We start from the raw sequence: 19,954 nt of genomic DNA on the forward strand, positions 1-19,954 counted from the left end.
TGTATTTAACCAAAACAACGTCAATGTTTTCTTGCTGCCAATATAGATTCTGTAAATAGAAGTTTTATAGTTGGAAAAACTGCCCGTGCTCGGTGCACCGCGCGCGCGGTGGTTGTTCGTGTTTTCGATCAAATTGCTGATGATTTCGCTGATAATAGATACGTTCATTTCGAACTGAATTAACCTTCAACGAAGAGCTCGATTGAAGTATTGATTAAACAACACTAGAACTTTCTTCGCTATTCATATTATTTATATGGATTAAAATGGAGAAGTTAAAAAGAAAGGTTATAGGATACAAACGAATTGTCGTATAAAAAGGGTCAGTGAAAACAGTATTTGATGTCCAGAATAGCGTTTAATGATGGGAAAATCGAATCTGTCACAAAAAAAGCCAAAGAATATCCGGGGACCAAGTTACCATTGAAAACTCGTGTTTTGAAAAGATGCCTGTAGCGATATGCCTTTTCTAACTGCGCCTCAGGACTAACTGTTCTTTTCATGACTACCGCTTCCAGCAACTCGATCGAGTGGCCCGAGGTGACTGGATCAGCCTGCGTCGCCGCCCGAAGCCATTGTTTCGTGTGAAAAGTACCAAACATACCTCTTCGAGGATAAATATGGCCGGCAAAAATGGCAAAAATGGCAAACATGTGACAATTGTGAAGTGAACTCTGAATACAAGACTGTGTAGCTATACGTGACCTCTTTATGAGGCGCACCCGGGCCCTAGAGGAATCATATATCCGCCTAGACTAAACTCATTTTCTAGCAACTTAGACTACAACATAATCGTTTATCCGATACTATTTTCCTCGGGCAAATATACAAAACACAACAAAATCCGAAAATACAAAATGCATCTAGCGAATTGTTAAGTATGGATTTCTACTATTCGACAATGTATCTCGTAAATCGAAATGCATATGTGAAAACTCTTACCAAGACAGAACTTTCAAATCTGGACAGTTCGAAGTCATCATCGTGTTAGCATCGTAATTACGATCCATATTCCTAGAATACGATCTGCGCCTAGTTTTTATATCAAGTCTTATACATCCAGCAGCTGAACACATCCTCAATATTCACGTGTTGTTAAATTCTCTTATAGTTTTCTTTTATTCGTTTTGTTCGTTGTTTTTCACGTGGATTCAACGATGAATAATGGATACACGCCACAGAAATAATTCATAGCCGCTCATCAACTATATCCGCCGACATGACACAGCTGAAATTGTCAGGAGTTGAGAACGACTATATATCATAAGCGATGTCTGGTTTGACTATCGCGTGAACCCGGCAATCATAGCGGCTAATGTGCGACCACTACCCTGGAATAGTGAGCGAGTTCGATGTAAACAGGTTTTAGGGGTCGGCGCATGGGAAGCGCATCGGTTATCGCGCATCTTAAACCGAGACAAAGGCGTTTCATAGGCTTACAATGATGGAAAAGCATTGTCCGTATTCATAGACGCACCTGGTTACATTGTCGAGAACTAATCACTTTGGCTCATGTTTACCCCATTTACAAAGACATCGCCGGCAGTGCTTTTTATCCGCTCATAATTGGAGCATTGTCGATTCGGACAATAGTTAATAATGACATGTTTCACTGACATGCCGGTATCGATTGATCTAGTACCGGGACGGATACGAGCCGGAGAAGATGCGCTAGGTCATAGGTCACTGATTGAACACGATGGCCGCCGACTCGCCGGGGAATAGCACCGTCTCTTATGACCGTCAACCTCGTTATTTCTGTTCGCAAATGAACAATAGCGACGTTCAATAATGAGACAGTCGGCGCTGCTTTGATGTTGAGAAACACAGCGAGACAACTTCCACGATAACAGCCCGCATTTTACTAATTGGTTCAAACATCTGAAATTGTCCGGAGAATTCGAAACCTCGACTGTAATTATGCATTTAATTTGCATCAGAATTTAACGGCTACGAAATTGGTTTATCGAGCCTTAAAATACGATCTAATCAAAACTCGCGCGTTACAATCAGCTTTTAGTGTAATTCTATTGCCTGAAATGAAATGGCGTTTTGATAAAAATCTAATAAAATCAGTTTGCCGTCGCCGCCTCTCTCTCGCGCGCGCGCGGAGTCCCCGACATCAAAGTTACACTGAAAGCATTTCATCTACGCGACAATATCGAATAGCGTCAACTAGAAAACGATAAAATCCATATTTCAGACACGTTATTACTTGTGAAAGCTATGAAATTTCATACTGATTTCAGCAGTAAAAGCTCTACGCGTTGAGAATCATTCTGTGCAGTATGTCTTTCTTCCCCAGTTACGATACGCAGGGAGTTGACGTGAAATGAAAACTAGCCGATGGCGGTACGCGGGTTTCAATCAGAAATCCACACTCGGCAGGTTAATTCGACGTTTCTTACGGCTCAATCTCAAAAGCAATATTTTCCTATGCGTTATGCAGACTTAGCGTTCAGTAAAGCTCAGGCGCTAATGCGACGTAGCTTTCAGTAAAGTCCGGGCGTGGTCGACGGGTGCAACGATGGCCTCCGACACCGAAGGTTCCGAGATGGAGGCAAGAAAATATATTAGATTTTTTTCAAATTTTATGATTAACAATATTGTATAAGTCAAGATAACACGCAATTTCTGTGTAAGATGTAGATAAGGTTTTCTACTAACATCCTTCATTAAACTTCGAATAACATAAAATTTTGAAATTTGAACACGAGAATTTAGTGATAACCCGTGAATCTTATCGATAAACTCAAGGTTAAAAAGTTGCTGAAAAGTTGGTCGGAAAATGCTACGATATAAATGAAGTTTCATCCATCGCTTAGTCGACTAATCTACGAGCAACTCGTCCCCCGAGATGAAGAGCGGCCACAGACATTTCAAATATCTCTCCCTGTTAATAGACCAGTTTATGGTTCAGACATTAGTTTTTATGATATCAGGGTCGTTTAGTGGTCGACCATTAATTGACGATTAAATGAGTAACGAATTAACTGGTAGCGAATGTTACGGTGAGTTTATTGGACAATAAACTGAAACTCAACCGATATTTTATTGCCGTTTTTATGAACAGGTTGACATTTTATACCGACCCGTGAGAAACAGTTATATAAACTGTTATAAATGATTGTCTGGCGGAGCGAGAGGGGTACGGAGAGGGAGGGTGCTATAAACAGTAAAACGTTTAAAGCGTTGTAAAACTATAGTCGAATGATGAAAGTCGCGAGACAACTCGGTCGATTATGAGGGTGGAGTGTGGGCTTTATAATGATAATAATAATAATAATAATAACAATAATAATAATAATAATAATAATGATAATGATAATGATAATGATAATGATAATGATAATGATAATGATAATGATAATAATAATAATAATAATAATAATAATAATAATAATAATAATAATAATAATAATAATAATAATAATAATAATAATAATAATAATAATAATAATAATAATAATAATAGTAATAATAATAATAATAATAATAACAATAATAATCAAGCTTTGCAGAAGGCTTTACGATGGATCCTTCGTTCATTCGCATTGAAAAGTATCATTAACGATCATGAACTTAATTCGAATACATTTAGTAAAACAAGTTACCAAAATGTCGGGATTTGAGCAAATATTTATAGTTTAGCTCAGACTGGTCACCGCTCTATGTAAGCCGGTGTAGAGGTTTTCATTCAACGCTGTATTTGCCGACGATTCAGTCTTAAATTTCATTTAATTCGCGAATACACGGATTTAAGTGGCCCGGCTCGTGAAACCCGACTCGGGTCCATATTGAACGGGCCAATCACTGTCAATAGTCCGCGACACTAAGGACCGGGATTAACTGACAATAGCGATGGAGGAACCTCCCGGGAAAAGAAAGGTGTCGGCGAGATCAAACGAAAGATCTTCGTTCTATAATCAGAACCAAAGTGCGCAATATCGGCAAGCGAAGAAGCTCAGTTCCGCCCATCGAACCATTGTTTTTCGCAACTGAAATTCAATTCAAAACACAGCCATCTGTCGATTCGATTCGAAACTGACGCTCGAACGGCAGCTCAAACCGTGCACTCTAAAAAAAAGTCAATTGTGCTCAATCGAAGCATTTTTAATCTCGTAGATTTATTCCAAGGTTAATTATATTTCATTTAGAAAGGGCAATCGGCAATTAGATTAAAAATTCCACTTAAAATAGTCAATAGAAACACTCACATTCTGAAAATTGAGTCCAAAAAGTTTGCAAAGACCCAGATGCGCAATTTCAACCCTTAATCAGAACAGTGCGGAACTATAGAATCCTCTATTCCTGAAGATGACTATCAATAGTTGAACAGTTGAAATAAATCCATAACTCAAGGAAACCTGTTCGGACTGTTCTTTTTTCTGAATGCGGGATTCGAGGTTTTTAACGCGAGAACGGAACTATCTGCTAATAACTGCGATATACCTACAATCAACATAGCGTAAATTCCGTTACAATTCTTAACATCGCCAGCAAGAAAACCGAACAGATATTGTATATAAGTTATGCGAGTATCATTATGAACTGCGTTTCTATCTATTACCCAAAGGAAGGTCAGATTTCTTTGGCGTAGAAAAATACGCATCGAATTCAGCCACCAAATCATTGATCAATTACAGGAATCCAGCGGCGGGAATCGAGCACGAGCACGATTTATCATCAAAGACAAGATCATCATTCATGAAATATCTTTGTTTCGTGTGTGATATGCAGCCATTCGGAAAATTATCACATTGTAACTAGAATTTCATCGTTCACGAAAATACGTTGATACAAGATACCGGACTACACACAATCTACTACGCGCTGTCACTGTCTAGAGACATAACCGGCGCTCTGAATGATTACCATCGCTTTGTGCGTACAAAAATTCCCGCTTGATCTAAAGAGTTGCCCGGCGGAAAAACTGCTACATTTTCAAACCATCCGATATTAAAGGGTCGCGGATCTTGTGATGGTTTTTAAGAAGCCGTTTGATTGTCATTCGTAAGTGGCGCTCAGTGGTTTCAGGGAAATCATTGCATCACTAACAAACATGAGAGATTTGACCAGTAATTCAGTTAGAATCTGACACTAACACAGGATTTAGCCCCATTGGAAACGGCTAAAATTTGGCATCATTCAAAGCATTGGAAATCGACGCATTTTTGACAGTTAAGTCGAAAACCTAACCGCGAACTACTGAACTACTATTTGTTTACTAAATCGACTCTTACCCGTTGCTGTAGTTGTACATAGGGGGCGGTGTCGGCGGTCTGTACATGCCGTAATAAGCTTGATTTTCGATGATGTCATCAGTTTGCGTCGACACCGACACGAGGGTCGCTGGTGCTCGACTCTTCATTTTGTTGCTGCTGCTGCTGCTGCTGCTGCTACTGGTACTGCTTGTTGTGTTATGTTTACTGTGGTGGTGGTGTTGAGGGGGTAGGGCGGCGCTGCTGTTGTTATTACGACGTAACACCTCGACTACTATGGGCTCTTTAGCTGCCCTGAACGCCTCGACGGCCTCTTCATGAGACGATTTCGACAGGTCCTGTCCATTTACCTAGAAAAATAAAAACAAAATTGACATTTTGATTAACATCGTCGATTAAAATCTTTCGATGGATTTATGATTAGTTTCTGGAAGGTCTTCAAAGAAGCCGCCACTGGCAGGCGAATTCAACTCCACATTTAGAAACAATTATCATAGTGGATGAAAAAGCGCAGCGCGGGCTAATTTTTCAAACAGTTTAAGTGGATGAGCAACTCTTTTGCCGTTAGCTCGGCGTGAATATTGTCAATCAAAATTAAAACAGACAAGTCAGTCTACGGGCAAAGTGGTTCTCTTAAACGATTCAAGAACAATCGTAGTTAAAAGCCCTACGGCTGATGATGACAGCAACGTTGATGAAGTCGTGCTTGAAACATGCGTTAGAAATAAAACGAAAGATTCATTACAACTACTGCTGCTGCCGATAATAATACATCATTTAAATTATAGAAATAATTCATCCTTTTATCTAAGTCGAATATATAAATGGCTGATAATAGTAGATGTAATCCGCTAACTAACTGTTAGTTCACCTAGAACTTGCTATCCCAACCACATTTGATTTAAGTGACAAAGTCTTTGGGCCTCCTTCCCTAGGCGTGGGTAGAATCGACCAATTCTCTGAGCTATCATCCTGCTTTTCAGCCGACCTACACTTTTTGGGCCACTTATGACCCACAAAGTCTAGTTGGGCCACTTATGACCCACAAAGTCTTGGAAGTTAAAACTGGGTGCAATCGCCCAAAAGTTAGTGGATAAATTCCACGGTAAAATGCAATTTCAATCGTCGATCACGTCAACTATGCATTGGTTAACCTTAACCAACTTTTGAGAGTAATTGGCCGATAAAAGTTGTTCATACTCGTGAGTGACGGCTACACTGTGTTTTTCATGTCGCTATGAATGCTGTAACTAATGTTTGAATGTCGGAATGCGTGACGGGACAGATTGCCGCTGTAAAGCTCTCCTACCGAGAGCGTTTTGTGCATCATTTAATCGTGAATTAATAATACGATTGATTTTTAATATCGACACAGCTCGTAGTTTATCATCGACAAAGCGAGAACGAGCGATTCAATGTGGGTGGCCGCGTGTCGTGTCTCCACCAGCAGTGTATACCTGTGTCTAACCCTTTATGGCTGTGGCTTATCGTTAATCTGACTAAATCTGACAGCAGCAGCAGCAGCCCCCACACCGGGGATCAATATCGATGAATATTAATTCGAGTCATTTTTATAAATCCGTCTGCGCAGCCAGCGATCGTTCAAATCTTAATACCTCCGAAATCCCAGGTGAGACTGTCTAGACTAAAATTAGATTCCCAGTCGCAACAAACAATAGGTTGAAAACTGACATATCCGAGTTTCAGACGAGTTAATGAATATGTTATAAATGAAACCAGAGAGATGAATGAATTGTTGAACTGTAAATAAAGTGCGAAGGCGACAGAAATATTGCGTTTTCTCTATGTACAAATACAGAGCATCTAAAAAAAACCCCAGACCCTTAGAAAATGGACCATGACTTCGATTGAAGTCGGTGTAGGAAATTAATTTCAGATGAGATTCCAGAGACTCAGAGGTAGTGTTTGGTGGCTACACTCAAAAAAACAAATCCTCGTGAAAAACAACTAGTGACTATATACACAGTGCGACTTCACGCAATCGAATTTCTACCTGAGCGAAAGCTGATCACAAGTGATTGAAAATGGAATCAACAGATATATAATTATTTCATTGCACATTTTGCATTAGTTATTAGATATGACCACACGAGTGAATGTCAAGATAATAAACACATACAACAGATTAAGTTTACGTAATTAATTCATTGCACATTTTGCAGTTATCGGATATGTATGGCGAGGTTTAAGGCGTCAACGAAAGATGTCTGAAAAAACATCGGGTTGGATTCTAGACATTTCTGAGAGTAGAGATACAGAGACAGTCGTGGCCTGGATTTAAAAGTAGTTATAGGCAAAGACTCTTAAACTCGTCCAGCAAGTTTACAGATATGCGTTTCAAAAATGACAAATTGGAAAAAGCGAAGGCCACATACGGCCCCGATAGAAGCGATTCGTCGGTCATCAGATAACGATAAACGTAACGGAACACGTCAGGATACTGGTGGCACTTATCACTAGCAGAATCTTGTCATCAGTGCATTACACCAATTGATGACTACATCAGTAACTTATACACCAATCAATTCGGTATTAATCAGAATTGCCCCCTCCCACCCGCCCTATCCGTATACACTACACCGACATCATCGACATCAGCAGCGCGAGTTCCAACAAACATCTTAAAGTGACTAATGGCAAAATTAATGTAACTTCTTCTTTGAAGAACTCGTCAGAAATGGCGGCCTCGCGATTGTTGACTCGTCAAGACGGAAGTCAAGTGTTGCTTATTAGTAACCATGGTTACATAATAAATGTCCGTCGTATCGTGTGCGCCGGTGCAGTGTGAGAGAGTGGGTAATTTGGCTGGATGTTGTCGCAAGGTTGACACTCGTCTTAAAAACCGCTGGATGAATCTAGAGTGGCTGGCGCGAGTGAGTCACTCACTACTCCAGTCAACAGGCAGCGCGAGTATCTCTGTGTCTCTCCTCTCGTTCCACAGTTCGCACAGATAACGCACACATCGCCTTTTTTATCACATCGATTCATGATTCACGGCGGATCCATTAAATTGCGAGTCCCTTTTTGCCACCGGAAAAAAATCACTTTACGGCCCTTCATCTGCGCCGGTAGAAATCAGCAACGCAGAAGAGAACGAGCGGGCAGTCATATATCCATTACTGATCGCTTCTCGACCCTTGAGAGTTTGATATGGAAATCATGAAGCCGAAACATCATCTCTCTCAATATCGGTCGCGATCATGTTTCAATGAGTTTATCGATAAAACTCTCGCATTGTTTCCACGATTTTTAATGGTTTATATTTGATTTTTGTATTCTATTTAATTTGACGGAAGGAAGAACTACATTTATTTCGTGTGATATTGAAGTGATGCCCGGTCGTTGAAGTACCCGACACCTGATCCAATCCGCTAATGATTCTTCTTTCGGTACCGGCGAACGCTTCTCTGGCAATCGAGGATTCCATTTGCGTGGCAAGTGAAGCTGGACAGTGACTACTCGCACACCAGTCCTAGCGCCTTTGGTTGAGCGCATTTACACTCCCTGAAATCATTTTCTCTATAAATCCAGTTTGTGGATAACTGTTGAAAAAAATAGTCCAAGGTCCCATCGATTGTCAACGTCCTCAAATCCTCACCTGATTGAGGATTACTTGAACTATTTCCTCTCGCGTGTATATCAACCGTTGCATCTTATTTGGCCTGGCATTAGTTTTGTGTGTTGCGCGCGGAGGGAGAGAGCGCGAAGTAGCATGCGAATTTTACACGGCTGAACAGCTGGCTGGACAACTCTCTTCATTAAAACCTCTCTAACACAACTTCAGCCTATCACAGAAAAACAATTTGTCGCCGGTATACGCAATAAGAAACTTCATTAAATAGCTGGATATTCGGTGTGTACGGTATTATCGGAGGTGATGGTCAATTTCGTCGACTAATACTCTCAGGTTTATGAGTTTGATATACGCTAGGCGAGGAATGCGACGAGCTACTCTCCGCAGACTCTCCGAGCGAGTAACCGAACCAGCGATATTATATTGAAGATTCCATAACCGCGACGAAGGATATAGAGCTTATCCAAACAAGAGACGGTCGCTATGAACGTCCCAGAGATATAACGAAAAACGTATTATTTATTCCCAGGGTTCTACGAACAGAATCATTTCAAGAGGATCTAGTCCAATAATCTGAACGATGTGATCGTCCTTGCGGCCGCGATCTCCGGTTTTATCAGGAGGCTGGGGCGTAAGTGGTCGCACTAATAACTCAGGGGGTCAGTTGCTCAAGGGTTGTTAGAGTTGACCAGTGGATGACTGACATAATGAAAATAAAAACTACCCCGTATACGGGCTAGTTTTTATTTCATTGAATGGTGTAATGTTAGAACAGCTAGTCCAGTACCACGTGACTAAAAGTTCAGAAGTGGTTTTTAATCTTAAGACTATAGTCTCAAGTTGTTAGAGTAGCTATTGAACTAAGATCGTCTTAGGATGTCATAGGTGTAAGTCATCGCTGTACGGCCCTCTGGACCGGGTTTAACAGCGGCGAGTTAAAATCTGATCCCCTGAGTCAAAACATTCGAGATGAACCATCAATTTCAACTCGGAGTTAACTAACTAAACTCACTACCGAGGACAGTAGAAAACTCAACTGTATCGAAAATAACCAAGACCATATATTGAACCGTCTGTCATTGACCTGTTCGCAATCAACATGTCACGCGTTTATTCCTGTTATTCCTGACTCACTATACATCACTAAAACTCGATATTCAGCCGGTAAAATACAATAATTCGAGTGTTTGCCATTATTTACACGTTGTCGAGGAAAAAGACTTTTACTTCAACGACATCCTCGACAGAACTCGATTATACAAAACTGTCTTTTACGAGAGGTTGTAGTACGGTATTTAGTATAAATAGTGAAACCATTGAAAGGGGAAATCATCAGTATTTCAATAACTATCTCCGATACAACGAATTGTTCTCACGATTAGCAAATATTATATGTATTCACGAGTAAACCGGAATAAAGACAAAGGACGATAGAAGCTTACCTCGTAAAGCATACCCGAGTATTATTACATATACGCGGCGTTCTCCTCGAGTTTAAACTCCATTGAATGAAGAAATAGCTGAAGATTTATACGAGATGCGAGTTGGATAAATTCCAAGATGTGAACGTGGTCTGCGGTTGGAATCGTAGATTGATTTCGATGCCAGCGAATGAAGAACACGCGATCAAAATGCATATTTCAGCAGTGTTTAGCTCAGGGGCATAGTTTACAAAATTTCCGTTCGATTGCTTAAAGTTACTTCACATTTTCAAACAATTCAAACTCAACCGATTTAGGCTTACACTTTTTCATGATACTGGTACCGGGGGTCTTATTATAGGTGGTTTATATACCACTAGGGAGCAGCACCTTAGACTACCTGCTCGATGAGTAAGATAGGTAGGGGGTATGACTGGCAGCTACAGTAGTGATAGAGTCATTACTTAAATTTTACACGTATGCACACATACCGCGGTGAGGGTTGCCATCTGCCCGAGAAATCTGCGAGTAAAATTGAAGCATAGTTTTGACAGGTCTGACTCGGGTGAGTTGCTTACACGATGTAAATACCAAGCAAAAAAAAGAATTCCATTTGTATTTAAAAAAGAAACAACATCATACTCACTCTTATGATTATATCAGCCCGAGACGGAAAAACAATTCAGATATAAACCGACTGAGATTCTGGAGATAAAACATATATACAAGTGGTCTCTATTTCGACGACTGCCGTATCTTAAAACCTCTCCAGAATTTGGTTCGCATTCGCCGCGATAGAACTCCTCAAAGACGTCGGAATCAGCGGTGAAAAATTCCCCATACGATTCCCAATCATACGAGTCGGTAATTCTTTAATTAATATGCATTTTGTAGTCCGCACTTAATCGTAGATTAAGCCGGAAATGTTTAAGAATTGAAGACGCTCTTTTAAATTGACCAGAGAATATTCTACTAATCTCTTATAGCGGGTCAATATTCATCAAAATGAATAAGGGCTGAATAAGGATATGCACCGTTCTCTACTCATCTATTGTTCACACGTGAATTAATTCTATAATTGCATCGATTTATTATCGAAAATTGCCACATTTTCGTAGACGTGAAAAATGTCAAGATCTTTCACAGTCAACCGATCTTATGTTGCGTAATGTATAATAATGAAGCCGAGTGAAGTGACGTGAAGTGATTCACTTTAATTGACGGCTCGTGAATAGATGAATTCGAAAATTATACATCCAAAAACTCGCCATCATCTTTTATGACAGCGTGGGCTTTTTATGATGTAAATCGTGAGAGGTTAGTCTGGTTAGCTTTTGGTCTAGACACGAGCCGCGTTTACTAGAACGGTCTAAATTCGGTCGGATCCACTTTAGAACGGACCTAGCGTTCGCATGCACCAGCGAAAAGTTTGTCCCAAATTAACCCGTTTCATTTTAGACCGGGTCAATTTTGGACCGACCTAAAAGACCGACTCAGGTCATTTCTAAACTTTGGAACGGTAAAACTGCAATAGCAATAAACTGGTGATCGTTATCAAGCTGATTAATATAGTTTCAAATTCGATATCGTTTAATCCATGGTCTCGCAGCAGATAGCAGAGGCCGATGTCCCACACGCGGATGTGAGATAAATCAGCGCATAAAGCGATATATAGAAAAAACCGTTATCACAAATTTCTTTCATCATAAAGTTCTTACAGAGTTCCTATCGATCGGACAAAGTCGATAGATATATTTATTTTGGCAGAAACCAATCAAAGCCGTCGCGTCGTTTTTAGTCAATGACTAGATGAATATCCCAGACGCGGCTGTGCTCCGCTGTGCCGCGCGCGCGCAGAGATGTTTCACGTCAATGATTATCTATAGAACTATCGGAAATTAACCACCAGGAACCTGATTTTCAATCAATCAATTTGTATTAATTTTGGGACGTCATATCGTTTTTCTAAGCGCAGACGGCTCGTGTTGTCCGCCTGAAGTATTAGTCAGTGTTATCAGCACGGGGTCAGAGTTCAATCAGTCGCTTTCCGGTTCAGGCTGGAGATGGAAGATTCTCTAAAACGAACCGGGACCTAGATTTCCAATTACGTTTTCGAATAAAGTAAAAATTCGACCGATCATTCGAGTATATCTGTACTTCGATTTCCGATTTCGAATCAAACCCTTTCATTCCCGGTTGGTTAAACTGATGGTGAACTGAATAATCTAGTTTGTTGCGAAAACAATTATGCGAGCCTCAATAAACCCCAATTGAAGGTTTGTAGTTCCTGGGCTAAAATACACCCGTCGTTTCCGAGGCTTTTTGCTATGTATCGCTCTAGAAAGTCATAAACTAGCGGCGTAAAAGAGCAACCTATCAGTTCAACATCAGCGACTATTTGTCTGTTATTTGTGTTCGTGTCATCGTATCGGTGTTGATCAGTTGTCGGCTGCTGTCTCGACAGAGAAACAGCGAAATTACACTGTAGCAGAACAGCAGCACAAGTAACCACCACCAGCAGCAGCTCGCAGCGGCCGGCGGCAGCGGCGGCATCAGTCCTGTCGCTGCCTTTAGCTTGATTAACTGTCGTCTCACCCGTATCGATAGTAATTGCATCCGATTCGCGGACAAAAACTATCATGGATTCGTCGTCGCGTATTTTACTAGTAGTATAACAAGAGTTTCTGGATAGATAACACAAGAGTAATTACTGGAAACGCTTTCCGATCAATAACCAGTTTGCGTTTCTTTTAAATGAATCCGGCGAATATCGACGGCCTGGTTTCCATTCACTGCGCTCCGACTGCTGCCGAGGAAGAGACTTCATTCTCGGAATAGATGAGCAACTATTTTCATTTGTAGCTCGCATTAGATTCTCTGCTCCGGTTAACTATTAGATTTGAGGCGGATACGAAATTAGAAAAACCGTTTTGTTGATGAAACAGTTTCAACTAAAAGTGCCAATCACCGCGCACTGTGGTGGTCTGGCCTATGAACCAATTGCATGATGCATATCATGATTTCGCTATTTTCAATTTCTTTAAAGTTTTCTCAATGAACATTCTATTTTTGGGACAGCTCCACGACACCGGGACTCCTGAAAGACTCCTGATCGTGACCAACACCACCACCTGGCGGGAAAACTGGCAAGAAAATAAGAATATATTGCCGAAACGGCGTCTAGAGTTCCCAAATGTTCGATGCTATTTTAGATTTCTTGATTACAAAACAGCTGCAAACATAAATCGACCTGTCGCCGGAAATATCTTTGTCAAATATTCTCCGTAGATGCAAAGTTGAGGCCCGTAAAAATACAAGGCTGGAAAAACAATAGCGTAGGTTCGCATATTGTAACAACTACATGAATCGATTCACGTGGCTTGCGCACAATCTTGTAAATGTCATAGATCCATAAACGAGACATTCTCCGAACGACCACGCTTCGGATGTCTTTGATGTTTCCCCGGTCTTTGCCGCGCTCGGATCCGACCTTTAAAAAAAAAACGCTGCTCGATTATAAAACCATCAATTATGCAAGAAGAATGATTGTATTATGAACACGCGAACGGGACCGGACGTGTGTTCATTGAAATAACAATAACGCTTTATTTCAGTCGATGTCGGTTTTCTTTAAAAGTTTATCGTTTTTCGAACTGGACGTTGTTTATGTGACATCATCGTTTCGTCTCTTTATCGCGCGCATTTCCTGCATCGAAACCTTTCAAGTTTTTTTTCGCATTGTTGCCGCGTTGCCCCCGCGCACGCGATGCGGATGTTTAAACGGTTTGAAAAAAACGATAAATTTCATTTTATCGACCGAGGCGTGGTCGAGTTCGCCTGTGAAGTTAACGATTACAACGCGGAAATTTATTAAAAACAACGGATCTCCATTTCAGCCGGAAGTAAGCATCCGCCATGTTGTGACTATCACAAACGACCTGTAATGACTTCCTGTTCAACCGTCAGTTGACGATTTGAATTTTAAAAAGGCGGTTTGAATTAATTACAGTCTTGAATAAATGATAGGAAACAAGCTACTGCACAAGCTACTTCAAGCTACTGTACAGGTACCATCTCTTCTACAGCAATAGCTCCTCTAACCGCGGGCATAAACTAACTTGAACATCATAGAACTCGGGAAGATCCACGATAAACTTTCTAACCCGCGACACTGATATCAGGTATTCGTTTCTAAAGAATATCGATCGATGATAGCCTGGAGAAATATCAGAAATATTTAGAAATATAAACAGTATAGCCTCGAAGTGTTATGACGAAGTGTTGAATATACGAATATTCAAATACACAGCTAGCGGTGGTGGTCTATTTTAAAGTTTTACACTTTCAGAGGAGAGAGTGAGAAAGTGTGTGTGTGAGAGGTAGAGAAATAGAGAAGAAGAGAGGGAAAAGAGAGTGCGAGAGGGGAGAGGAGGAGAGGGTGTTGTTTATTAGACTCGAGAATCATTCCCAGGTAAAAATAACTAACACGCATACAGCGCTGTATTACAGGTATCCCATCCATCCAACTGAAGTATGCTTGTTTTCTGCGGCAGTCCATCTACGAAAACTCGCCAAATAGTTTTCCGTCATCTCTAACCATAACACAACAGCTATACGGAGAGAGTGGGACAAGATTCAAAACAAAACCAGAGCTACAAACTCATTCCTCCAAAGCGGTGCCATTAATGACCACCACTTTTAGCACTGAACGCAATGTGACCGGAGCGCATTTTCTCAATACGATTTTAATAGATTGACTCAGCCGATCATGAACTCTAAACAATAGAGTCCATGAACTGATGTATCTTATCTTTCTTTCTACCCCATCCGAGTATCACCGAACTCATTCAATACCTCACCGAACTCATTCAATACCTCACCGAACTTGACCTTCCGCACGCGATGTTTCCATTATTCACGATAAACATTTAGCTTCCAATCGTAGCCAAGTTTTGATACACGATCCATACTTTACTACGGTAAGTTCTACTAATTGGCGTCTAAGAGTTTCGTGGAGTAGACTTCAACTCTATAAGAACCGGGATTCATTTACATCGCCCTATGAATATTATAGTCGTCTTGCGTGCGTCGAGTAGCCGCCATTTTTATAGCTATGGGAACGTATTTATCCGCGGCAACTGACTCCAATTTCAGTCATCGCTCGGCACAGTTTTAGCCAAATGTAGCTGAATTGATCTCCGATATTGTACAAGATCATATATAAGAGATTAAGTAAGAATTGCATTGTTTCCTTGGTTACTTCGGTCGTTAATAGGATTAACTTCTGCGCATACCGCCAGGGGCCGTGGCGATGTAAACAAACCTCGCCGAACAAGTGACCGTGTAACCGTAGAATAGGTTTATACAATAAATATTGATTTACTGATCTCACGGACGACTAGCTGTCTGGTTTCTATCTTTTTTCATATACGAGGATGAAGTAACAGAAAACCATGTAAAATAATTACTAGCTGATCACAAGCTATTGTGCCCGAAGCGCGTCGATTTTTACATGTATAATAATACTACGAAGGTTTCAGGCATTTCAATGATATCGTTGATGGTTCGCGTTTAATGCAACACGTCATTTCATGAGAGCGAAAAAAACCCGATATTTGTTCGGTGACTGTACGGGTAGCGTGGTACCTCATCACGGCTTACCTGTGTACGGGCGTGTTTCTCGGGAGGACACCAGACGCAGTAGAACAGCCAGGAAAGGCCACAACACCAGCAGGAAGGCATTTTTCTGACGGTCAAATTTACTTCAATGGCGCAACAAACCATGACCGACTCAAAAATGCGACCACTCCACCTGATAATTCACTGCGGGAACGACACATCACCGGTCTAAGGTTTATATTCCATCGGAAAGATCTTTAAACACGGGAAAATTATCCTTATCAAGTTACCATCGATATCCTAAACCAGAGGACCTACCCCTAAACAACCACTTTACCCGAGCGAGTCGGAACGAAATTTGTGCGCGGAAAGCTCTCGTTTTAAAACGTTTGTTAGTTGCCCTTGATTAATTTTCGTAAAAGCAACAGCTGAAACGGAAAGCTCCAGCAGAGACGAAACGAGGTGGTTCAAGGCAGCTGATATAACAAGAATATTTGCGAGTTGTGAGGAACCGTCAATCAATCAGTGTTAACCACTTAATTACCGGAGATCAATATTAAGTTATCGATTAGTTCGATGTAAAGCCAAACGGTTAATTATGATATTTATTATTGTAGGTTCTATATATTCATTGATGAAGATGTTGCAACTATAACAATTGCTACATGTTTGAATGAATTGGGAATAGCTCGTTACAAACTTCGCTCACATCTGAAAACTTTTCAGGTTGAAGTCACTTTACTCACATCTGAATACCGATCAAGTGAAAGTTAAGTCACCTTCGAGCTTCGCAAAAATGAAGTTACAATATTTATTTCGCTATGTATATATGCAGCATAAATGATATTGATACTTAATCACGATTCTAAGTCGGTTCTTAACTGAATCATGAAGAAAATTAGAACGTTGTGAAATCGAGCTCAACATTTCTTTTTCGTTAAATCGGACCCTGGTTTAAAAACTGTGCAGCTCTCACATTAGCAACAGAGTTGAGACGAAGCATTTTGCCAAACAGCCGCTGGTGATGTATATTATATATTGGTTAGACCATTTTTGAAAGTGTTCCCGGGGTATGAAATACTGCGCCGCTCGCACAGTTACAACAAAGCGAAGGCAAACCATTTTGCCGACACGTTGTTCAGCCTTTTTTTTTGTTAAACTGTTTCCTGGATTGTGCAGAAAACAAAGCCGAGACGATGCTCGTTGCTTACAGATTGTACAGGCAGACGTATGTCGTATGTCGATGACGTATGGTGACTGGTAGCGATACCCGACTGACTGACTGCTGTAAAACGCCTTGAGACGTCGACAATGACTATGCATACGTTCATGTAACCGGTGGCAATAAGATTGTCGAACAATTAGATTTAGTAAATCGTGTTAGTGTGTGGTACCATTGACTGAACAACGGTAGACTATTGATCATCAAATCTGCGTTACACGACGGCAAATTGAATTCGCAGCATCCGAGAACGCGAAGATCAGAAACCACGGCAATACCGGAGACGTTGTCATCACCGGTAAAAACAAATCAGGCGCGAGTGAGCGTCAACCGTTAATGTACAAACAACACACGCACACTGAGACACAGAAACAGAGACAAATCTATACCTACAATAAAACCGAATCGAATGACATTTTGTAGTTTGGACCTTTATAGAATATCACTAGCCACGAACAGAACTATCAGATACGTATCACATACTCTGCTTTCACATTTTCGCGATGACTGTAGAATCTACTGATCTAATTGAAAGATATTTAGGATTTTCTTTTAATGATTACCAATCAAATGAAAATGATATTTCGGTGATAATTGAATATCACTTTATGTGACCACCGTCTATGAGATCATGTTCATGATTCACTAAATACGTCAGTTTTAGATTGTTCTGGTATAAACGCAGTTTTGGCTTGGACGTTTTTTTATGGTTTTCTTTTTTATGATTATCAATTAAATGAAATTGTCGTCGTGGCATTTCTGTGATAATTCAATATCACTTTATGTGGCCACAGTCCGTGAGATCACATTCATGTTGAAGCGGTAAACGAACCTTCCACGGACCACTCATGCGCAATCTATAGATTGACCAAATATGTCAGTTTTGGATTGTTCTGGTATAAACGCAGTATCGGCTCGGACGTTTCCGGCTCCGTCGGGTGTTCTGTACAAGCTCGTGTGGGACCAGTTCTGTACACGAGAATTCTACATCGAATCGTCGACTAAAACGCAGTTCTTTTCCTAGGAGAGATCGGATCACTAAACACTTTTCGCGAATTGAATTCACACAGGAATTTATTCATTCGCTTGAGGTTCAATCCTTCAGTGTTGATACGTACAAATACAGTCCATTTACTCGCACTCTATCAGATCAGAAACTCAAAGACGAATCCTGTTCACCGAGAGACGAGCGCTAAGTAATCGCAGACTCAGCCCCTAAGTAAGTATTGCGCCTAAGGGCTGAACAAGAAACATATACTTATCGTCCAAATGTCAAAGGCACGCGGGATGTGAACAGCTAATATCTAGAAAGCGTGGTCAGAAAGCACACACCGAATCGGTCAGATCTAATACCAATAAGTAGCTCGCATCGAGCGAGAATTTTCTGAGAAAAGTTTGATAGTTGCGAACAGATGCAACGGTCGTATGCGAATAGTCAACTACCGATTATCAGAATGTAACGCTATGGAATGCGTTGATACATGCTCAATAGAAAAAAAAACTCCAGTTACTGAGAGATCGAGTCGTCGAATAAGGACGAGGTTTTTTCCGACAAGTTGTTGCGTGACAATAACTCGCTCATGCTCGTTGTTATTCAGTCCCGGCGTACATCATTATCTAGCGTTTCTGTAGCGTGTTGCAAGTTACAAGGTTTCTCCACGGATTTCTATCGATGACGTCACACGAGCTACGACTGCGGAAACGCTCGAAATGATCATCGAATACAACCTCGCAACGAATATGGTTGTGCGACGTCGTAGCTGAATTTTTGTCGATCTGAAAACTGATATTGCGGGAAATCTGGCGGCAATCTGAGTATTGTAAGATATTCATTTTTATATGTTGTATAACACAGCAACGCATCCTTATCTAGAGTAAAGAAAAAACGATCCTAAAGACGCCACAGCACCCGTTAGATAACTGGCCCAATATAGGACTACCATTTCGCTTGCGGCCTGACACTGTATAGTCACGATGTCAGCTTAATTCCGGGGATGTGGTCATCATCCAAGTCAATTAGCGACAGACACAAATTCACGAAGGTACCAACACCGCCATCATCCACCTTTTCAGCACCGCCTTTTCAGATGATTAGCGAATAACTGTGCTGAGGGTACAATAAACGTGTTGGTTGAAGAACTGCCGCTTGGGTCAATATTAGTCGTCGATCACGATATACTGACACGAACACTTGTCGCTATGATGTGTGTAATATTGGACAGTGCTTAGTCTCCTCACTAATATTGAATTACCTCTTCACGGTTGAAACACTGTGTGTTAATAATATCACAGTCTGTGACGCCGCGTCGAGATTTGATTTACGAATCATCGCTAGTCGGAGTATCGTATAGGACGCAAAGATATTCCTACATCTGAGCAGATGATAATTTTACTAGCGAATTGAATTATGATAAGAGGAGTAAATACAAAATGTTGTAATATAAGATGTTGGACGACTCGTGAAGTTAAAAAAACTTATGACCTCAAAGGTCCAGTCGCCTACACACACGGACACCCCATTCATGATGTTTATATCTTTATACGAACTAGCTGATCGCGGCTGAAAATGTCATCCATGATTTCTTAATTTTCTTGTTGTTTGTCAATGAATTATTCATCTCAAGGACGAGTTGTACAAAAGATGGTCAGATTTAACCGACGAACAGTTGACGCGGCGATGATTAAAACTGTACTGTCGCATTGGTGTTTATTATCCGATGGTAAACACTAACTACACTGACCCAAGATTATTCGCGTGTTGCTAAAGCCCAACGCACACGGCACCGAAAAAACGTTTTCGATGTTTTTTGTTATGCCGTGTGCGGGGGAGGCAAAACACAAAACGCCGAACTGAAAAACGTTTTTCACGAGCAAA

At 40.8% G+C, this 19,954-nt stretch overlaps 1 protein-coding gene across 1 annotated transcript in view; it reads right to left on the reverse strand.

Moving 5' to 3' along the window:
* Nucleotides 1–19,954, reverse strand: part of LOC141902253 (E3 ubiquitin-protein ligase PDZRN3-like) — a 199,665-nt gene that overhangs the window by 29,188 nt on the left and 150,523 nt on the right. The window contains exon 4 of the mRNA XM_074789898.1: nucleotides 5,244–5,572. Coding sequence (XP_074645999.1) covers nucleotides 5,244–5,572 — 329 coding nt within the window. The remainder of the gene's footprint in view (nucleotides 1–5,243; nucleotides 5,573–19,954) is intronic.

Source organism: Tubulanus polymorphus, chromosome 3 (assembly GCF_964204645.1).
Source record: "Tubulanus polymorphus chromosome 3, tnTubPoly1.2, whole genome shotgun sequence".
NCBI lineage: Eukaryota > Metazoa > Nemertea > Palaeonemertea > Tubulaniformes > Tubulanidae > Tubulanus > Tubulanus polymorphus.